Below are 16,081 nucleotides of genomic sequence, written 5' to 3'. Positions count from 1 at the left end.
TCGCCTCTTATGCCTCTAGTGAGTGACCAGCTCCTATCATATAGGACTCACCACGATGAATGCCCTCCATCAATCACAAGGTTACTCCCAGTCATGTAACTACTTGCATTACTCAACAAAAACAACGCAGCACCTTTAAACTCTTGAGTTTCAGCCAACCTCCCCATCATAATCTCCCTCTCCCACTCCTCCTTCAACCCAGGCACTTCCTCAAAGTTCTTCTGCACCATGGGCGTCGTGATGTGACCTGGACTAATGCAGTTCACTCGAATCCCCCCAGTTCCATCTTTTTGTACGGGACTCCACTCCATAGCCAGGTTGCGCGCGAGTTGGATCACGGCTGCTTTGGATGAGTTGTACACTGGTGAAATAAGACCGCGGTTCGCCTTAAGACCAGAGATGCTGGCAATCATGCAGATGCTTCCGCGCTTCTTGTATTTGAGCATCTGCTTTGCGGTCAACTTGGCTGTCATAAATACTCCTGTGTAGTTGATGGACATCATGTGGGCGATCTCGTCGGCCTCGTACTCAATGGTGGGAGAAATGTGCTGAACTCCAGCGGCGGCAATCACGCCGTCTATTCCGTTGTTCTCATCTGCGATTGAAGTGATGAGTTTGTCAAGACCGTCTACATCTTTGACGTCTTGCTTGCAGTAGTGTAGTGAACCACCCCATTCTGGAACGACACGCTTTTGAGCCTCCTCCCAATCCTTGTCGGGTTTCTCGGCACGATCCAAGGAATACACTGTTGGACAATTAGCAGTTGTTAACCGATACTGGTGTATGCATACCCTTTCCGCCAGCCTCAACCAGACTCTCAGCTAGAGCGAGACCAAGACCTTGAGCGCCTCCCGTAACGATAAAGGTCTTTCCCGCGAGATCAAAATCGGCAAAGCGTTTGCGACCGACATTTGTTTCACGGGGTAGTGTGAGATCGGCTGGATTCTCTCTTGGGTCTGGGTTCATTGGCTTTGTTCTTGCGGAGCTTGAAGTTTGTATTGGCCGTTGACACATAGACCTTGAGATTAATCGCGGTGTTTTCTTAAGGGTGGCTATTTGTCCACTGATGAACGATTTGGTAGAGAGTGAGCGCGTAGCTCGTCGAAGTAGTGGTGAAGACATTGTCAGCGGATGGACACAATTGAACCGCAGTCAAGCTGTAAGCAGTAAGTATCGGGCGATGCGACGGTGGAAAGAGTATCGTGAATAATTGTTTGAACTTGTATTGTATTTGTACCATTTATTCCTTCATTGTCAAATCTTCCTATGCTTCCCTGACGTGTAAGCGACGTAACAATTACCCAGCATCACTACAGCAGCACATCTCAACTTCATCCAGAGCCCTATAGGAACCAACATCTAGCAAATATTCGGATTTTAATCCTGGTTCGATAGTCCGGAGCTTCAGGTCCGCCTGTCAGAGATGCAAATCTGGGTCATCTGTGATTGCCACACTTGGCGTCTGACGTCTGTATAACCTCACATCAAACGTATCAGATCCAGTCCCGCTTTTTCGATTAGCGGTGCAGATCATATAACGATGCAAAGATGTCTCGAGACAAAACGAGAAGAGAAAACCACAGATCCATCTTCAACTTCATTCGTTGATCTAATCACATGTCGGTCTTTATGAGTCACAGCGTGTATATTTTGTCAGGAAACTTACAAAGAAACCCCAAGTTCAAAGCCCAAACACTGGAACCATGGCTAATATTAATATATAAAACATGGCCTCGGCCATTCTTACTTGATCTTATCCTATTATCTGCATTACTAACTCTAAACTCACAATGTCGCCAACAGACCAAAGCAACGACCGCTTGCATAGACGCATTCATCGCGTCAGGTTTGGCCCTGTCCTCATGATCCCTACAACTACCCATATGTTATAGGACCTGGCGGCACGTTCTCGGGGCACAAGAACTGTGAGAAGCACAACTCCAAATGGAATTCATGTTGCAACATACGATATGCAACGCCACCGTCACCCCCATCGAACACCTTGTCTGACACGATGGTCAGGATGTTTAAAAAGGAACTTGAAACCATGTTTTTCGAGGAGTAGCTTTGGAAATTCGTCAGGGAGGAGAATACCGCAGTAAATGGTCCGGAATTTGCGATCTGCCTCCATATACAAAATGGAAACAAGGCGTGGCTGTGCTTACAGATCGAGACTCTATCATTGAATTTTCTAACAAGGAAGTCATGTTATATATTGATGCAGATGTGGTGCATAATTCAACCCACCACTTTGACTTCTCGGTCCTAGGACCATATCTTTACCAGACTTGGGTCCGCCAAAATGATGGTCGACCACCATTGGGGCGGATTTATCGTCAGACCTATGCAACTGACGGAGCCGTTGCGGACGGATCTAGGCCACCTATCAACATACCACATGCAGCTTCAGAGAAACTCTCCCAATGTCTTGATAATCTTGTCAGGTTCGAATGTTATTCTGAGGACAATCCGCCATTGCACCCTCCTACTCAGTCCTTTCGTAACCATGGTTACTCGAAAGATAAAGGCTGTCGGGAATATGTCGACAAAATGATTGAGTATTGTCGGGCATTCGATATCGACTCGCACGGGATATCTTGGAATGCCTTTCGACGCGTCCGGGCAAGATTGGAGAATAAAGCATTTGAAGAGGATCAGGTCAATCCATCGTGGGAATCCCTATGTCGATGGACTTATTGAGTTGGCTCGGAGTCGAATGCTAACATGGCAATTTTTTTTAATTGAACTTGATCGTCTCCATGGGGTAGATTATATTTCTGATGCATGCCATGGCAATGGAAACCGAAAGCTTAATACATATTTAAGTCTCTTGTAATAATTCTAGTGTTCGAAGCAACCTTTATACATAATTATCCGTGTATGGCTGCTCTTACATGACGGGAATACCCTCGTACTCTCCGTAACCCAGAGCGAGGTTCATGTTTTCTATAATTGGTTAGACAGATCCAGTAATCGGAGAAACATTACTTACGCAGACATTGAGTGGCGGCACCCTTTGCCAAGTTGTCGATAACGACGACAACCACAACGCGCTTTCCGGTGCTGTCGACAGCAAAACCTCCAATCTCGACTCCGTGGCGGCCAGAGATGGCACTCACCAGGGGGGGCTCTCCGACAACCTTGATAAGCTTCTCTCCGGCGTAACGGTCCTGGTACAGTTGTCGAATATCTCGCGAAGTCATCTCCTTGTTAAGAGGGATGCTGATCGTCAGAGTGATACCCCTGAACCATCTTTTTGTCTGTTAGCCAATGCCAATGTTACGATTGTCCCACTTACCCAGCAACGTGGGGGATGAAAGCAACGGGGTGGTTCAGTTGTGTAGAAATCTCGCGCTCGTGAATGTGTCCAGTCAGAGAGTAGGGAATGATGGCATCCTTGAGGACCTCGACGTTGTTTCTGGGGTTGGGCTTGGATCCGGCTCCAGAGTAACCTGAGACACCGAAAATGGTAGGTGTTCCCTCGATGAGGTCAAGAGCTCCAGTAAGACCGATCTGAGCACCAGTGGCGTAGCATCCGGGGTTGGAGATACGGTTGGCCTGCGCAATCTTGGAACGCTTAACAAGCTCGGGAAGACCGTATGTCCCTGTTACTTGTTAGTCTCCTCCAAACCATGTTCCTCGTTTACCTACACTTTTCGTCCCATCGGTAGTCGGCAGAGAGATCGACAACAACGCTCTGGCTCTTAATTCCATCCAAAGCATCGACATAGGGCTTGCAAACACCGTTGGGAAGAGCCATGATCCAGCAGTCAACCTTGCCTTGGCTGTCCAATTGAGCAATATCCTCAGGCGACAAAGTCTCGTAGATAACCTTGCGCTTGGTGTAACCCTGAAGTTCCTGGCCAGCAAGTTCTCGAGAAGAAACATGAGTAAGTTCCATGTTGGGGTGCTCGTTAAGAAGCTCAACCAAAGCTGAACCAGTGTATCCTCGGGCGCCTATTAGACCAATTCGAGAAGGGCCTTCGTTTGACGCATTCTTCTTTCCCAGAGGAGGGTTGGGGTTTGTCTCGGTAACATAACCACGTCGCTGAAGTTGCTGGCTCACACTAGCAATGGCGAAGTTGTTTCGACCGGCGAGGTATCGGGTAGGGCTGGGGCCCATGGCAGGGAGGACGGGGATGGATCGTCGAACGACGCGACGAGCGCCGGCCCGGAAGACCATTGAGGTGGTTGAAAACATGGCGACGGGTGCTTCGCAAGCCAATTGACGAGTTGATAGTGCTTGAGCAAGATGCGACGGCTTGTGGGGAAGGATTTTGTCACTGAAGGAATTAGTCGGCGATTGTTTTTTCCTGCGGCCGAAATCGCTCGATCGAGGTTGCGGGGTCGCAGTCGCACTGGACTTGAGATAGCCGCGATTGTACTAGGATAGATCAGGCATTGGGCAGCCACCATAGACGCGCCGTACTGACATTGGTGGGTGGACATGAGATGTTTCTTTGGTTAGGTATTTGAAGAATCTCCTTCTTTTGATACAGGGTATCTAATGGAACCTGTTGGCATTACTGGTCTGTTGACTTGTCTGCGTCTTTGTGGAGAGTTCAGCGCAAGAGTGCACTTGCTGTCCATGTATATACTTTGGCCGTTCCGTACACAAACCTCATAAGACCTTCGAGCCTCAGCTGGTATTGATTCAACCAAATCATACAATCATACTGCCATACTGGAAGCATCAATCTCCATCCATTATTAGAATGGATGTCGACTCAACTCAATTCTCCAAGTTTTACCCTACAGCACCAATGCACAACATCATCTTCCCATTGGCCAAACTAAATCGCCGGACGCAGCGCTACGCAGGGGCATTCAACCTGGCAAAGTCGGCTTTGTATGATGACGAAAGCTGCATATGTCAGTCATCAATCAGCTCATTGAAGCTATTTTTCTTGGTTGAATGACGATGACAATACGATGCTTCCCGAACCAGATTGGGTGATCGAGTTGACAATTGACTTGCACGTGACGCATAAGCTGTCCATGTCGTGTCTTTCACATGCTTGCCAATTGTCGTCATCGAAGCCATCGCCGTCTCGTAACAAACCTGTACACACGTTTCAGTTGGTGTCGTGTGTAACCACCCATTCGAGGACAGTACTCAATAACAGAGAACACCATAACAGTGCGTCTGGCACCAATCCCTTGACAATGAATTCCATCTTCTCAAACAAAGACCCTCAGCCTCTTTAACTTCCTCTTTATCCATCCCTCCCTTGGATCAAAAATGGCGTTGAACCCTGGTCATCTTCCCTTTTGTTCCGCCAAAGCGCCCTGAAAGTTACTGAAACCTGTCCTGATTTTGGAGGGTTTTTTGTGTCCATGTCCTGGTTAGCACAGTGTTGGAAATGACATACGGTCTTACAGCCACTTGTTCATTCCTTCAGTTCCAAATTGGTCTAATGGTTCGTTCCTGCACTGTGCCTGATGTCAGATAAGCCGAACGTGAAAGAAATAAACAACAGTCTAGATGATGTCCAATGACTCAACTATTTCGTCTCCTATGATATCACTTCCTACCCTGAGGCCACCCCTCTTGTCCTGGAGCTTGAGCTTGGGCCATACCGTCCATAAACCTAAAAGCGGGGGCAGGCTCCGTCACTGAATCACTAACCCCCTGCCTTGGTTCTTTACTCGCCCTCTTGTCAACTTCTCTTCATTCTTCTTTTCTTCAATCAACCTACACTTCATCGACATACTCAGGTTCTTAACCTTTACGCATATTCTACGACTCAATACATACATTCAGCAAAATGGCTCCTCCGCCAAACCCCAATCTTCCTCTCCAGGAGAGACTTATGGCTCTTGCTCAAACCCTTCAGTGTACGTGGTCAAATGCGCTTGTCTAGAAATCGCATGCTAATTTGTTACAGTCGGTTGGTTTGTCGGGTATGTCTATCATGAACTGTCGCAGTCTACTGTGACAGCCAGATTGTATGAACCGTGACTAACGACAATAGACACCTCACCCTCATCCTCGCAACGATTCGATATGGCTTTTCCTGGTTGAGAATGAACTACTATACCCGCATGGCCCAGTTCTCTTACCGCACAGCCTTTGTCGCCGCGGCCGTCACCTATGGCATCGTCGTCTACAAGACAATGCGCGCTCGTGCTAAGAGTGGCCAGCGTGCTGCTCCCACTCCTTTGGCTATGCTTGCCGATGAGAACATTCAATACCTTGGTAAGTCTTTCGTCAGCCGTAACTATAACACACTAACATCAACAGCCATGTCTCTTGTTTGGCTCTTCTGCCCCCAATATCCTCTCGCCTTGATCCCTTATACCATTTACTCGGTCTTCCACGTTGCCACCTACACTCGCGCCAACTTGATCCCCGCTGTTCTGGCCCCCAAGCCTGCTCCCGAGGCTGATGGTGCTACTCCCAGCCGTCGAACCAGCGTCGACCACCCTCTTGCTAACCAGATTGGCGCTTTTGTTAAGGAGTACTACGATGCGTCAATGGCCATTGTTGCTTCTCTTGAGATTGCTCTTTGGGGCCGCATCTTCCTGTCTGCCGTTCTCTTCCAGCGTCGATCATGGATTCTTATTGTCCTTTACACCGCTTTCCTCCGAGCTCGTTACGCCCAGAGCACTCACGTTCAGCACTCATTCTCCCAGTTGAGTGCCCGTGTTGACTCTTTTGTCAGTGCTCAGGGAACTCCTCCTGCTGCTCGATCTGTCTGGCAATCAGTCAAGGATGGCGCAAGACAATTCCACGATGCTACTGCTTTGGTTGGAGCTGGTCCCGCTAAGAAGTCCTCGTAAGCGGGGAATAAAGCGAGCGAATAAATAAGATTGGTCATGGAATTGGTATAATTTAGATGTTAAGCTTGAGAAAATTATAAAATTCTATCCTAACTGCTTCAACTTGCAGTTTGCTTTAGTGATGTGTTCAAAGTCATGAAATTGTCCCAAGATTGTAACTTTTCTGCTTAGCCGCCCTTACATCCTTGGCATCGCAGAGTGGACCAGATGGAGCATTGAGATGGGCTACGCAAGGCTGTGCAGATAATTCCGAAATGCGCAATTTCCAATAAATCATTACCTGTCATTGTCTTTGTCTCTGCTGATTTGTCCTGACGTCCTGATTTTGGTGATGATCCGTTGCGATCAAGTAGTGGGGCACAGGGATGACGTCGCCTGTCAAGTTACGTGCATCTCAGCCTGAGCTCAACCGGTTCTATTCATCTACACTTTAGCATCTGCTTCAACTCCTCTTTCAAATCTAGCGGAACTACAAGTGGTCATTCTAACCACTTTTGAATAGTTTTTACCGCTCCAAGAGTCAAGCTCGTCATGGCGTCTATCTTGCGACAGATTGTCGCGGGGCCACGTGCTCGCCATCCTGAAGCTGGCTTGGATCTTTGCTATGTTACAGATCACATTATCGCAACGTAAGAGGATATTGTTCATATGTTGGTTGCTCCGTTATTGACGAAACTGCTAACCTGCGTAGATCTGGTCCTTCAGAAACATACCCTCAACTCGCATACCGAAACCCGCTCGATCAAGTCGTCAAATTCCTCGATAGCAAACATGGTGAAGATTGGGCGATCTGGGAGTTTCGCGCAGAAGGAACAGGTTACCCCGATGAATCTGTATACGGTCGCGTGAGGCATTACCCATGGCCTGATCACCATCCTCCGCCATTCCGACTCGTCCCAATGATCATGGCTAGCATGCGCAACTGGCTACACGGCGGCGAATTAGATGGCGGAAGAGTCGCAAACGATGGAAGACCCATGTCTGCAAACAAGGGCACTCTCACTCAAGAACAAAAGGATGAAAAGCGAAAGAAGAGAGTGGTTGTGGTACACTGCAAAGCCGGAAAGGGACGCAGTGGTACAGTGAGCTGCAGTTATCTCATCGCAGAAGAGGGTTGGAAGCCTGAAGATGCGCTTGCACGATTCACCGAGCGACGTATGCGCCCAAAGTTTGGTGCTGGTGTATCTATTCCTTCGCAGCTTCGTTGGATCAGCTATGTTGAGAGATGGACTCGAGGCGGCAAGAAATACACCGATCGACCTATCGAAATTGCCGAGATTCACGTTTGGGGCTTGCGACATGGTGTCAAAGTAGACATTGAAGGATTCACGGATGAAGGCAAAAAGATTGACGTCTTTCATACATTCAAAAAAGAGGAGCGCGTGGTTGTCGACCCCAAAGCACCAGAGGAAAGCGGTATTAGCGACATGATTTGGGAAATGGCAGGATATCCCGCTGCAAAGGCAAACCAAAAAGCGCCAGAAGAAGCACACTTTTCCGATGCGACGAACCCCGGAGACGACCCGGCTGTTGAAGACAAGGGTAAGAAACACGCTCTCAAGAGAAAGGGTACAGAGATTTTGCACAAGGTGTCGAACAAAGGCACAAAGCCCAAAAACGAATCTGCTACGTCTTCAAAGACGGATGTCACCGATAATTCCGAGGAAGAGCCTGGTGGTATGGCTGTCATTTTGAGGCCAAAGGAACCGGTTCGCATTCCTAACAGCGACGTCAATATTTCGGTCGAGCGTCGCAACAAGACTCCCAAGAGTATGGGTCTCACTATGGTTACGGCTGTCGCGCACGTCTGGTTCAACACTTTCTTCGAGGGCGAGGGACCTGAAAGGGATGGCAAGGCACTTGACAGTGGGGTGTTTAGCATTGAGTGGGATGCTATGGATGGAATCAAAGGATCTAGTAGGAAGGGCTCTCGAGCGTTTGATCGTATCGCCGTGGTCTGGCGTGTAGCTGGTACCGATGCCTTGCCTGAGGAGGTGGTCGAGCCAGCAGAGGGGCAACCAGTACCTCAAGTTCGACCAGCAGATTGGAAGGGTGCGAATACGGAAGATCCAGATATTCAAAAGGACTTGGGTCTTCGAGTGCAAAGTCCTGCCAGTGCGGATGTAAGCAAAGCTAGTAGCATGGCGGAAGACCCTGGTGAGACCAAGCAGAATGACGAAGAGCTTGAAGGTGTACGGTCTAGTGGGCCTACAGGAGAGGATTTACATGTTGGAGATCACGGAGAGGTCAAAGATGAGAAGAAGTAGAGTAGATATCCATGAGCGAATGCGCACATAGAATTGTAATCTCAATACTGGGTATCTTGGTGGTCTGATGACCTTAGTGGCGTCTACCCCTTCCTCCTCTGTAGTGTCTATCCCCTCGATATCCTCCATAAGGACCTCCTCGTCTATCTCCACGATCTCTGTGTCCACGGTATCCTCCCCGTCCAGGAGGTGGGCCCTCTTCAGGGAGCGGCGCTATCGGCTCTTCAACCTCGACTTCGTACTCTTCATATTCATCCTTAAAGAATTCACTCGTCATCTCTTGCTCCCTCTTTGCAGCCTCGGGATCAAACACAAATCGCATCGTTCCCTCTTGTCCACGCGCCGTACGTCGACCCGAAGCATCACCCGGCCAAGATGCTGCCGTCACGGGTGTCGTAGCAGATGCAGGCGTCGAAGGCTGCGGATCCTCAGCATCGCAACGGTTGCAAAAGTTCAGATACCTCGGTTCGAAAGCCTTGTCAAGATCGTTATTAAGCCGAATCTTGATATCGATAATCCTGTTCTGATCAATCTGCGCCCCAATCTTTGTAGATTTAGAATGTTGGACATAGAGATCCAAAATATCCAGCATCGTCTCCATAACGGCACCACGACTGTACTGCGGTTTCGTCTTTGTGTATTCTCGAACCTTTTCGACATGTTGCTCCGTCATGAGAGCTGTGAGCTCAACAACAGCCATGACCATGGAAAACGTTGTGCGCTTGATAGGAACAAAAGTTTTGTAGATGTCGATGCACATTAGGTATGCTGTGTCGTAGAATGGTTTGCCTTCTTTGCCGAGAATGTCACGGACGACTTTGACGAGGAGTTTTTGCGGGTAGCGCGTTCGGAAATCGAAGCCGATCGTTTCGAGGATGAGGCGTTCGAGGCAGATGATGATTTTGCCTTGTTCGAAGATCTGAAAAGTTAGTAACCATTGAGTATCGTGACAATTGACATACCTTGTCATCCGGTGCAGCGGGTTTGTCGGGGTTCTTGACCGCATGCGCTGCAGCTAGAATGTCCTTTGACTTTTTAATTGTATCCTCTACCTTGCAAGCGACAAACAACGAAGCCAGCGCTGCGTCTTGATAGTCGTATTCTGCATCTCGAAAGTTGAGTCGAAACTTGTGAAAGTATGTGCACGCCGTATCAAAAGTGCGAACAGGTCTGTCGAGTCAGTCGTGTACTTGACACAAAGTTGTCCACATACAGTTGTAGGTATTGTCTGACGTTATCAATCAACTGTACGCCTTTAAGACTGTAGTTATCTTGTCTAGCGGGATCGCAGCCGTTGTCTTTGAGCATGCGACGTAGCTTTAGCTCTGATGTGTATTGATTCGAACTAGAGATGAAGCCTGGATGAGGTCCGATTTTTGGTATACCGTCGCCGTTTATTACCGCGGATGCATCGCGGTTGGACGCCATCTTGGTGTCCCAGGTTTGCTTTCTGCAAGGTCTCGTCGTGGATCGTTGGGATCGTCTGCGTTGTGTACGGTCGCAAGTAACAAGATGTCTTTGAGGGCGCCAGGTTCAACGGTTTGTCGCGCGTGGGTTTGCTAGTATATGCTGGAGCAAATGCGATTGGCGAGGAAGAGATGTTACTTCATGAAGCTAGGTTCATGTGTTGTCGCGTGGAAATGAAATCACTTGTCATGATACAAAGTTGCGATGGGGCGGAAGCTTGTTGTGGCGCAGCATGACACTAGCCACGTTATCGTCTGGATATCGTCTCACTCTTGATGATGATTCTTGTGAAGCAATCGACAAACTCATAGAGACTAGGCTCGTAAAACGCGCTTAAGGGTGAGAGCTGACAAACGGTACACAAGCGAAGTTTGCTAATTGTACGTCCCCCGACTGTATACGTCTTACATGTTGTTGCTGCCGCCGTAGCGTTATTGTTCTCTGCTCGAGTCTGTTCAATTCACTATTATTACAAACCTATTCACTATCTGTCTCACTTTCTTCATAGCATGGCCTTGAGTACCAAAATCTGCTCTAGGACACGGCCTGATCTACAATCCTTGGCTGATCGCATCAACGCTCTCTCATAGTCAAATATTTGCAAAACATCCTCTCCAAACCGACTATCAATACCCTGTAGTTGCTAAAGGAAATCTCCTTCATTGGGACATTCTCCTGCTCGCTCTAGGCGACACATTGCCCAGAGATGAAATCAGTAGGCCAGTTATGCTACTCAGGTCATACTTCAGATTACTTACATCTCTACCCTAAAGACTTAAAGACATCATCAAACTTTTGACGCCAACCATCAAACAACCAAGTGCCCCGACTTACGAGACCAACTTTTCTGCTACCCACCATGATCGGCAGGGTTCCCTTGCAGCTCACTAACCATGGCGCTTATGCCCACTTATGTTAAAGTCGCGTCGGGAAGCCGGGACCTGCATTTGGAGAGATGGGGAAGTTGCTTCTCCATGAGAAAGAGTGATTGCATTAGAAGATTCTCGTACAATGGAAAGATCTATTGAACTGCCTGCGACGGACAGTGTCCTCCTGCCGCAATCGTCACTCAGCTCTTTCCTGCCAAGCTACCCTGTCCCGCGCCCACGGAAAGTGGAGGTCCTAGCTTGGAACCATGTAGGTGACGACCTGACGTCTTCAACCCCAGGCAATTCTCTTCTCATCAACATCATCACTTCATCTCATCTCTCAGCATCTCCAACACACCCATCTTTATCGTCACAGCACTTTCGTTATCATGCTTTACCCTTCTCTGCTCCGTTTTGGCTTTGCCATAGGAGCTCTCGCTGGTCATGGCCACGCGGCACCCGCACACCCCAATGATGACCTTACTGATACTCCCCTCCCCATTGTCGTTTGGCACGGTCTAGGTGACCAGTTCAACAGCGACGGCATGAAGAGTATCGAAGAACTCGCTGAAGCCATCAATCCTGGTACCTTTGTTCACATCATTTCCCTTGATGAAGACCCCAACCAAGATCGCTCTGCTACCTTTACTGGTAACGTCACAGATCAGATCAGCAGAGTTTGTGAAGAACTTTCCAAGCACCCAATCCTCTCCACAGCACCCGCTATTGATGCCATCGGTATTTCTCAGGGTGGTCAGTTCCTGCGTGGTTATATTGAACGATGCAATTGGCCCCAAGTCCGCAGTCTTGTTACCTTTGGCAGCCAGCACAATGGTATCGTCAAGTTCAAGGCTTGTGGTCAGAACGATTGGCTTTGCAAGGGTGCCATGGCTCTTCTTCGATTTAATGTCTGGAGCAGCTTTGTTCAATCACGTCTCGTTCCAGCCCAATACTACCGCGATCCCAGTACCGAACAGGATTACAACAACTACCTCGAAAACTCCAACTTTCTTGCCGACATCAACAACGAGCGTGAGCTCAAGAATACCAAGTACAAGGCAAACCTCGGCAGCTTGACCAACTTTGTCATGTGGATGTTTGAGGATGATAACCTTGTTGTTCCCAAGGAATCGGCATGGTTTGAGGAAGTTAATGGCACAGAGAGCATTCCCCTCCGAGCTCGCAAGCTCTACCAAGAGGACTGGCTCGGTCTTCGAGGTTTGGATCGCAATGGTGGCCTTCACTTCCGAAGCGCTCCTGGCGATCATCTCCAAGGTATGGAGGACTTGCTCAACCAAACCATCACCGACTACTTTGGTCCTTGGAAGCGAAGCTTCTCGTCGCCTGATATCGAGTTTGAGGAGAAAGACTGGACGGTGGAGGAGTTGTAGATCGACTCCGATGGTGTTGCTATGCGTGAGACAACAGCCGCCGAGGTTCATGTAAGTCTTGTGCAGGCTATGATTTAGCCATTAGACAACATGATCACTAACCTTGACAGATCAAAGAAGAACGCGATTTGGATCCCCCTACAACTACGATTACCACCTGTGTTGTGAGCCCTGTATCAAATGTCGACGGTGATCAGGAATCGTCTTTGCAACCCTGTGACAATGAACCGCCGACCACCAACTCACAATCGGACTCGGACGATACCCGAAATTATAACGTGTTGAACTTTTTGAAGACTCTCTTCAAGGACCCCGATCGCATCCCAAAGTTCATGATTGAGGTTGAAAAATCCGTAAACGCTAGCTGTCACTGTTCGAATGTGGAGGACGGTCAAATACGATGTGAATGCGACGAACTAGACAAGAATATCGGCTCAAAGAAGACTTCTTTGGTTGCGCGAGAGCCTGAAGAATATCCCAGAGGCGTCATATGTCATTGTAAGAGAGTTGACCGGGATGAAGTATGTGAATGCACCTATTGAAGAATAATGGGCTGGTATTAATGGAGGAGGACAAGGATTAAAGTCAATATTATTATGAACGCATCGATGGATGGACAGGCAGTAGTATTACTCAACAGTTAATATTGTTACGAATGCAAGTATAAAGTTCGTTCTACTGGGTTACCATTTCAACGCCCCAACACCAATGCAAATACATTTTAGTTGTCAATAGCCTTCTTGGCAGAAGCCTTTTGCTTTCTCAAACGGGTCTTGCGGTCCGAGATTTGCTTATCAAGCTTGTCGTCGTCGGCTTCAGGAACATCCTTCTGCTTCTTAGCCTTCTTTGGAGCAGCCTCTTCATCGTTCTCGAGCGACTTGCGCTTCTTGCCAATGTTGGCCTTTTCGCTCTTGGCCTTGGCCTCCTCCTCAGCAATGACATCCTTCTCATCAAGCCAGAGCTCATCAGTCAACCAGATAGGGAGAGCAGTAGTCTCGGGGCCCTTGATGTAGATGCTCTTCAAGTTGCGCCACTTCTGAGGAATCCACTTCTCCATCATACCAGTAACAACGGCGTCGACATTGTCGGCGATTTGTTGAGCGGTGAAGCCAGAGTATCCAATCTTGATGGAAGTGTTTGTTGATGGGGTAAGGCTAACGAAAGCAGAGTTGACAGCCTTTTGAACCTCCTTGGCAATCTCAGCAGGTGTACCAGCGTTGACGGTATCCTCAGTCTTGACACGCTTCTGTCGCTTTCCGTCGACCTTGGGAGCCTTGGCTTGCAGGTTGACAGGGACCGGTCGCTTCTGTGTTGACTTGTAAAAGGTCTTGCCTAGAACCTTGGGTAACCGGTTGATGATTCGGTCGTCACCAAGGAAGATGTCGGCCTCGTTGAAGAGCTTTCGTTGAGCCTCGTACTGGCTGTACTTGGCCTTGAGCTTGCCAAAGTCGACGACACGGGTGATGCGCTTGCGAAGCTCCTCAGGGAATTCCTCCGAAGCGACAATGTTCTTGTACGCGCGCTGAGGCTCGGCGGTGATGAGGCAGATGGTGGTTGTCTCGTCGGTGTTGAGCGAGTGAGGAAGGGCGATCTTGCCGGGTTGCAGGCGGGCCTTGTCGACGATGTGGCGCTTGGTGGTCAAGTTGAGCCAGATGGGAATGTTTTCGGATTCTTCATCGTCGAGGAGGTTGCGCTTGTCAGACTCGTCGGCCTTTTGCTTGGAAGCCTTCTTGATGTGTGCAAGAAGAGCCTTGGACGCCTTGAGGGTCTAGAGACTGTTAGAGCTGTTGCAGATGTGGATTGACGAAAAACATACCTGATCAGGGTCAATTGAGGCGACAGCAGTAGAGCCAGTAGCGACGACTTCCTTTGAGGGCGCCATTGTCGCAAATAAGTTGATGTTGGGATGCAAAAGTTGTTGATATGATAGTGGGGGCTCTACTTTATCAGTAGTCGACAAGAAAATAATTTTTTTCTGAGATTGTCGCGATCGGAATATGCAAGACCCGAGCTCCGGTCTAGGGGTACGGCTTCGCACTAAATTGGGCCCACTCTTTTAGATGGCTTACAAGATGATCCTACAAGATCCTACAACATAATACGAAACATACGAACGACCTATACAGCTTCCTAGTGATTGTTCTTTGAGTCGAAAACATCATGTCGCCCGAGATGCAAGACCCCAGCAATAGGAGATCGTCCTGTGACCAGTGCAGTATGCCGCCATTCCCGTTCATATCCGACCCATGCTGATCAATCTAGGACAAAAGAAGCTCAAATGTGATGGTGGATATCCTTATTGTGGGAGATGCTCGAGTATATCAGAAAATTGCATATACTCGGCCAAGTTGCCTATGGGGCGACCAAAAAAGAGAAAACTCATCGAAAGTGACGTCCCAAGCAGCGAGAGTAGGACGTCACCGTCAACTTTGGCTATGAGTATCACAAGCGAGACGGGGAGCGAAGTTGGGAGGAGATCCAGCTTTGATAATTGTCAGCACATGTCGGATGAGACCTCACTGGAGATGTCTCTTGGGTGAGTTGGATCTCAGAACACCTTGATGGCTTGCTGACCCATATTAGAACAGATACAAACGTTGACCCGAAGCTGTTGTCCGAGACAGACCCTCAAGGCTGTGCGTGTCTTGCGAATCTATATCTCTCATTAGAAGAAGTCCGGAAAGCAGACGACTTGCCTTTTACATCTCGATTATCAGCCTTGCGGCACTTGACAACCACAGCAGGAGGGATTATTCAGTGTCAAATATGTCCCACAAAGTTTCTCTGGGCGATGCAGAATGCTCAACTTCTTAATACCCTGATCGTATCCCTTGCGGAGGGGTACAAAAAGATTGTGAAATTCGTCGAAGACGAGACGACACGAGCTCAAGAAGCCAACGAAGCAAAGAGTCTACTCATATCTGAAGGTCAACCTGACACGATGGGGTTTCATCTGAGTTTGGATCCAGAAGACTGGCAGAATATCGCAAACAAAGCTATCAAAGCAGAGTTGTTTGGGACGAAGCACTCCACGGCGTCGTTTGTAGAGATGTTGCAGTTGATGGAGGATAGACAAAATGCATGGCATTCAGGACATACTCATGTTCCCCCAGGGATCGGGACTCGTATGAGTCATCAGATGCACGAGAAAGAGCCGCACTGTGTTTCGGTTGTCAAGCATACGAGGGATATGATATGTCATTTGCTGTCTGATGTTTGAGTGGATTTGTGGTAGTATGAGATCCAATGAGTGTGTTTGGCGAGAGCAAGAAGGATTAATGGGAATTGGACTAAGCGTTTTGGG

The 16,081-nt window shown here is 48.5% G+C and overlaps 9 protein-coding genes across 9 annotated transcripts; 5 read left to right on the top strand and 4 right to left on the bottom strand.

Annotated features, from left to right (window-relative positions):
• Positions 1-47: 47 nt before the first annotated feature.
• Positions 48-1,122, bottom strand: FSST1_010564 (uncharacterized protein; the record flags this gene model as incomplete). The annotated part of the gene is made up of 2 exons (XM_083233609.1): positions 48-745; positions 792-1,122. The coding sequence occupies 2 exons, from the start codon at positions 1,120-1,122 to the stop codon at positions 48-50; spliced, it is 1,029 nt and encodes a 342-aa protein (XP_083080260.1).
• Positions 1,123-2,890: 1,768 nt separating this feature from the next.
• Positions 2,891-4,201, bottom strand: FSST1_010563 (uncharacterized protein; the record flags this gene model as incomplete). The annotated part of the gene is made up of 4 exons (XM_083233608.1): positions 2,891-2,946; positions 2,993-3,252; positions 3,299-3,605; positions 3,652-4,201. The coding sequence occupies 4 exons, from the start codon at positions 4,199-4,201 to the stop codon at positions 2,891-2,893; spliced, it is 1,173 nt and encodes a 390-aa protein (XP_083080259.1).
• A 1,567-nt stretch (positions 4,202-5,768) lies between these two features.
• On the top strand, positions 5,769-6,783 carry FSST1_010562 (uncharacterized protein; the record flags this gene model as incomplete). Its single annotated transcript, XM_083233607.1, has 4 exons — positions 5,769-5,838; positions 5,889-5,904; positions 5,976-6,199; positions 6,245-6,783. 4 exons carry the CDS (start codon positions 5,769-5,771, stop codon positions 6,781-6,783), a joined length of 849 nt encoding a protein of 282 aa, XP_083080258.1.
• Positions 6,784-7,314: 531 nt separating this feature from the next.
• FSST1_010561 (putative phosphatidylinositol-3,4,5-trisphosphate 3-phosphatase) lies at positions 7,315-9,050 on the top strand (the record flags this gene model as incomplete). The annotated part of the gene is made up of 2 exons (XM_083233605.1): positions 7,315-7,412; positions 7,475-9,050. 2 exons carry the CDS (start codon positions 7,315-7,317, stop codon positions 9,048-9,050), a joined length of 1,674 nt encoding a protein of 557 aa, XP_083080257.1.
• Positions 9,051-9,123: 73 nt separating this feature from the next.
• FSST1_010560 (uncharacterized protein) lies at positions 9,124-10,478 on the bottom strand (the record flags this gene model as incomplete). Its single annotated transcript, XM_083233604.1, has 3 exons — positions 9,124-9,969; positions 10,013-10,220; positions 10,264-10,478. The coding sequence occupies 3 exons, from the start codon at positions 10,476-10,478 to the stop codon at positions 9,124-9,126; spliced, it is 1,269 nt and encodes a 422-aa protein (XP_083080256.1).
• Positions 10,479-11,775: 1,297 nt separating this feature from the next.
• FSST1_010559 (Alpha/Beta hydrolase protein) lies at positions 11,776-12,777 on the top strand (the record flags this gene model as incomplete). Its single annotated transcript, XM_083233603.1, has 1 exon — positions 11,776-12,777. One exon carries the CDS (start codon positions 11,776-11,778, stop codon positions 12,775-12,777), a length of 1,002 nt encoding a protein of 333 aa, XP_083080255.1.
• Positions 12,778-12,798: 21 nt separating this feature from the next.
• On the top strand, positions 12,799-13,319 carry FSST1_010558 (uncharacterized protein; the record flags this gene model as incomplete). Its single annotated transcript, XM_083233602.1, has 2 exons — positions 12,799-12,828; positions 12,888-13,319. The coding sequence occupies 2 exons, from the start codon at positions 12,799-12,801 to the stop codon at positions 13,317-13,319; spliced, it is 462 nt and encodes a 153-aa protein (XP_083080254.1).
• Positions 13,320-13,498: 179 nt separating this feature from the next.
• FSST1_010557 (ribosomal protein L1p/L10e family-domain-containing protein) lies at positions 13,499-14,659 on the bottom strand (the record flags this gene model as incomplete). Its single annotated transcript, XM_083233601.1, has 2 exons — positions 13,499-14,545; positions 14,594-14,659. The coding sequence occupies 2 exons, from the start codon at positions 14,657-14,659 to the stop codon at positions 13,499-13,501; spliced, it is 1,113 nt and encodes a 370-aa protein (XP_083080253.1).
• A 278-nt stretch (positions 14,660-14,937) lies between these two features.
• FSST1_010556 (Zn(II)2Cys6 transcription factor domain-containing protein) lies at positions 14,938-15,997 on the top strand (the record flags this gene model as incomplete). Its single annotated transcript, XM_083233600.1, has 3 exons — positions 14,938-14,992; positions 15,040-15,313; positions 15,361-15,997. 3 exons carry the CDS (start codon positions 14,938-14,940, stop codon positions 15,995-15,997), a joined length of 966 nt encoding a protein of 321 aa, XP_083080252.1.
• Between the last annotated feature and the right edge of the window lie 84 nt (positions 15,998-16,081).

Source organism: Fusarium sambucinum, chromosome III, assembly GCF_050947815.1.
Source record: "Fusarium sambucinum isolate potato_lamoka chromosome III, whole genome shotgun sequence".
Classification (NCBI taxonomy): domain Eukaryota; kingdom Fungi; phylum Ascomycota; class Sordariomycetes; order Hypocreales; family Nectriaceae; genus Fusarium; species Fusarium sambucinum.
The sequence above is the reverse complement of the archived record's forward strand: the minus strand, read 5'-3'. Positions and strand labels throughout refer to the sequence as shown.